Genomic DNA, 4,344 nt, shown 5'->3' on the forward strand with positions numbered 1-4,344 from the left:
ATTTCGACTCGATAATATAGGGCTCGAGTTCGAGCTTGAGCTCGATAATAGCTCGATCGAGTCGAGTTTGAGTTGTTTGAAAAAAGCTCGACTCGATAGCAGCCCTAGTTTATACATGATCAATCACTTTTTTATTGGTCAATGGTCAACCACGTATATCTTCCTTTAAGTTTAAATTCGCAGCTAGAGAAAATAATTCGATGGAGTGACGACGTACCCAGTACACTCAAATGTATATGATAACATTTTAACCAATTTTATTTTGAGTTTTCAGAAATGTCCAACACAATTGTAATTAAGAAATCGGAAGTGCAAAACGAATTTAAAATGTAAGGGAGGCGGCCGGGTGTGGGCTTCGGCTTCTATGTAGTTTGGGTAAAACCGTGAAAGTGAATATTGTTACCACAGGCCCGCACCTAGCTCTTCGGGTTTTTTTTCGGTTACACACAAATTGGTTTCACAAACCGAGCTTGAGAATTCACATACGATGGTTGCATGTCTTGGAAATGTGAATTGGATCATTTATGGATAAAGTTGGATCAACTTTAACCATTGGATTAAATTCATTGGTAAAGATTTAAATATCATATTTGAATCTTGACTATTGGATTTAATTCAATGGCCAAAGTTGATCTAACTTTACCTAGTTAAAAACATTCCATTTCATTAAAATTTCCTTCTTTGCGTACGGATTTTATACATGTATATTAGCTCTAGTTAAAAAGTCTCGTAATAATATAAATCAACATTTGTTGACATAAAGAGCAAGAAATAAAAACAATGACCCTAAAAAAAGATAGCAATGACTACAATGGCTTCAAGCTAAATTTTTTTAAGGATTAAAACCAAACAACTTAGGAGCAAACTCTAACAAGGGAATCAAAGTATTTGGTGCAAACTTTCTAGCAAATAAAACACACATAGGTGTCATGTTATTGTTATAAACGCATTCTGTTGAACCAAATCGAATTGAGTTTAAAAATTCTTCCGTAATGTGGTTCCTCCAAAACTTTCTTGGATGCGGACCTGATATTGACCAATCGACATAAGTAATACTCCGGTTTGAGTTCATTTTCGGATACAAAATGTTTACCATTGTTGGCAAATAATGTTCGTCATTATAACATGCTGGATGGCAATATTCCTTGAAGACACGATAGTATTTTTGTTCGGCAATAATTCCTAGAGCAAGATCGCGATTAACTTCAAACCATTGAGACCCTTTTCGCCATTCTTGGACGGTAATGTTGGGATACATCTGTGGATTATAGCGACCACGTCCTGACTTTCGTGGGTCATCAAAAGAGTTTATGAAGCTTAAGTTCGAGTTTACAAGATAATTGTATGTTGTCGAGAAGTTAAATAAGGGAATGCAAGACTCGGATAGTAGCACAAATCTTTGATTTGAAGGGTCAAGGAGAGCATTCGCAAGCAGTCGTCTTTCAGCATCCACCATTGAAATGTCACCCCAATACACAGGCTGCAAAAATAATTGTGTGTTGTGATTGTTCATTCATAACTCACTTACATAAATACAACAATTAAATTTCAGGTTTCTTTTTACTTCACAAACAAAAATAACCCTCAAAATCTATTTTTACTTAATACATACACATATTATTAATACATTATTTAACCATTTAATACACACAATATTTAATGACTAGAGAGCGGGCTTTACGTGGACTAGCTACTTTTGTAGATTGACGGGAAAAAAATGCTACATATTATCGTAAAAAGTTAGGTAAATTGCATGAGTGTTGGTTTGTCCAAATTTACACGTATCATGATTATGCCTATGCGAATTTCATTATGCCATACATACCCAACTTTTATAAATTCTCACTCGGACGATACCTAACGCTAACAGCACATAAGTGAATTTAACGCCCCACTGATATCCGTGAGTGCTAGCTATCATCCGAGTGGGAATTTGAAAAGCTTGGATACATCTGGCGTAATAAAACTCGCATAAGTATAATTAGTGTAACTTGGACAAACTATTTGTGTAATTTACTCCAAAAAGTTTGTATCTAATACACAAGTACTCCTCTGTCCCAATTTAAATGTTTTATTTTGACTTTTGAAGTCTTTCAATTGCAACTTTGACTGTAAATTATTTTGTTTCTATTATGCAATATTTGATATAAAATATATGAATAGATGGACTTTTAGATTTATTTTTCATTGATATAACTTTCATTATGTAATATACTATATAAACAAAAAATGTTACGGTCAAACTAGAGAGCAAAGACTCAACAAGTCAGATTTGAACATTTAAATTGGGATGAAAGCTATATATGAAAATCTGAGTATATATATATATATAGAAAAAGGGAATATAAGGTTGTCCGACACCTAAGCTTAGGTGTGGAACCCTTCACATACTATATATTGTTTAATGAATAAATGTCTGGTCCCCATGATTTTTATGATTTAAAAATTAATATGTGAGTGTCCGACATCTAAGCATAGGTACCTAACAATCTTATATTACCATCCCCATATATATATATATAGGGTAACACTCCGGTGAGAACACTCTTAAAATAAGAACGGTGAAAACACCTTAAAAACATCATTTTGATGCATTAAAAGTCCATAAAACTAACATAGTGCATAACTAATTATCATTATGTAAGTGTTTAACAACACATTCATCTGTCAAGATTGAAATAATCATGTTTTTTGTTTTGTACATCCATCTTGGATGCATATTCATCAAAATGATGTATCCAACAAAAAACGTGATTTTTTCATTTTTGATGAATCAATGTGTTGTTAAACACTTAAATAATGATAATTAGTTATGCACTATGTCAGTTTTATTGACTTTTAATGCATCAAAATGATGATTTTCAGGTGTTTTCACCGTTCTTATTTTAAATCTGTTCTTATCTGATTGTCCTCCTATATATATATATATATATATATTGTAGTTCAATATTGGTATTCTATGAAATTCATAACCTATATATACTAGAACAAAATAAAAAAATATACAGCTAGTTTATATATGTACCCCTTATGATATATGTACCCCCTTTTCTTCTAATTTTGTAATGCTAACCTGACTCGTAATTCTCCGGCCATAAAAGATAGAATCTTTGGGGAAGGTATCATTGTAAGAAGGATGAGGGTGGATGTAAATGGAGTATAGACTTTCATGCCCTTTAAAGAACAATTCCCACAAGGGTGAAAGTGGTAGTGGCCCTGATGTCAAGAACATAAATGCTACCTTATAAGGTGCAGTATTAGGGACACTCATTGTCGCAATTTTCATTGCACTCTTTACCAAATCTTCATCACTCATATTATGCATCAATGGTATTTGTTCATTTAACGAAACACTGTCTGGCGTCCTTGATGGTTGCGTTGTGGAATTTATAGATTCAAGTAACAATGTTGGTGCTGGGGCTGGTGTTGGTGCTAATTGTGGTGACGGCGAGGGTGATAAAATAATAGAATCTCTTGATGATAATGATTCCAATGGTGATGGAGTTGATAAAAGCAATAATGATGGCGGCATTGTGGAATTTATAGAATCAGATGGCAAGGGTGTTGGTGATGGTAGTGGTGCAGGTGATGGTGATAATTTTAAAGTATCACTAGATGGTAATGATAATGATGGTGTTGGTGATGGTGATAATATCAATAATGATGGTGGTGTTGTGGAATTTGCAGAATCAGATGACAACGGTGGTGGTGATGGTGGTAGTGGTGGTGGTTGTGGTGATGGAGATAAAAATGGAGAATTGTCATATGGTAATGATAGTGATGGTTGTGGCGACGGCGATAATATTAACGCTGAGGATATTGGTTGTGTTGGTATTGTTAATGAAGGGTTAGGTGATGATAGTGGCGGCGATGAATCTGGTGGTGGTAGACTTGAAGCTACTAATCTTTGTGACGATGATAATGCATGTAAAACCGAAAAGATTGATGTTTGAAGGATAGTTGAGAAGTTTTCAAGATAGAATGCGCAATAGAAACCTATTGACAATCCAATCAGAAAGATGAACAAGTGAAAGGGAGAGTTTTTAGATCGGATGAAGTTTAAAAATTTTAGGGGAAATGCATGTTTAGTATGAACAGCCATGTTTCTTTGCAATTTTGCATGAAGACTAATTCTAAGTAGGTATTTAAATATGATGAGTTGAGTTGACAATAGGTTTATTTAGAGCATAAGCTATGCCATTATGGTATGTGTTGCATATGTCCTACACTTTCTAATATGACCAAATGACCGATGACTGGTCTTTCAAGTTATGGTACCAAGTATTTGAATATGTATATGAGCATTTGTGAACATGTCCTGTTTAATTTAGATAATATGTAACT

The 4,344-nt window shown here is 34.0% G+C and overlaps 1 protein-coding gene across 1 annotated transcript; it reads right to left on the reverse strand.

Moving 5' to 3' along the window:
• Window positions 1–816: 816 nt before the first annotated feature.
• LOC122610168 (glycosyltransferase BC10-like) lies at window positions 817–4,102 on the reverse strand. Its single transcript, XM_043783162.1, has 4 exons — window positions 3,918–4,102; window positions 3,768–3,836; window positions 3,074–3,344; window positions 817–1,480 (listed from the first exon to the last, which is right to left on the reverse strand). Exons 1-4 carry the CDS (start codon window positions 4,100–4,102, stop codon window positions 833–835), a joined length of 1,173 nt encoding a protein of 390 aa, XP_043639097.1. The 3' UTR covers window positions 817–832.
• Window positions 4,103–4,344: the final 242 nt, after the last annotated feature.

This window comes from Erigeron canadensis, chromosome 8 (genome assembly GCF_010389155.1).
Source record: "Erigeron canadensis isolate Cc75 chromosome 8, C_canadensis_v1, whole genome shotgun sequence".
NCBI classification, from domain to species: Eukaryota; Viridiplantae; Streptophyta; class Magnoliopsida; order Asterales; family Asteraceae; genus Erigeron; species Erigeron canadensis.

Coding starts and splice junctions, on each gene's coding strand:
- LOC122610168 (XM_043783162.1), bottom strand. CDS start 4,102: ATGGCTGTTCATACTAAACATGCATTTCCCCTAAAATTTTTAAACTTC. Junction 3,345..3,767: donor CAACCATCACTATCATTACC/ATATGACAATTC, acceptor CAGTGTTTCGTT/AAATGAACAAATACCATTGA. Junction 1,481..3,073: donor GCCGGAGAATTACGAGTCAG/GTTAGCATTACA, acceptor TTATTTTTGCAG/CCTGTGTATTGGGGTGACAT.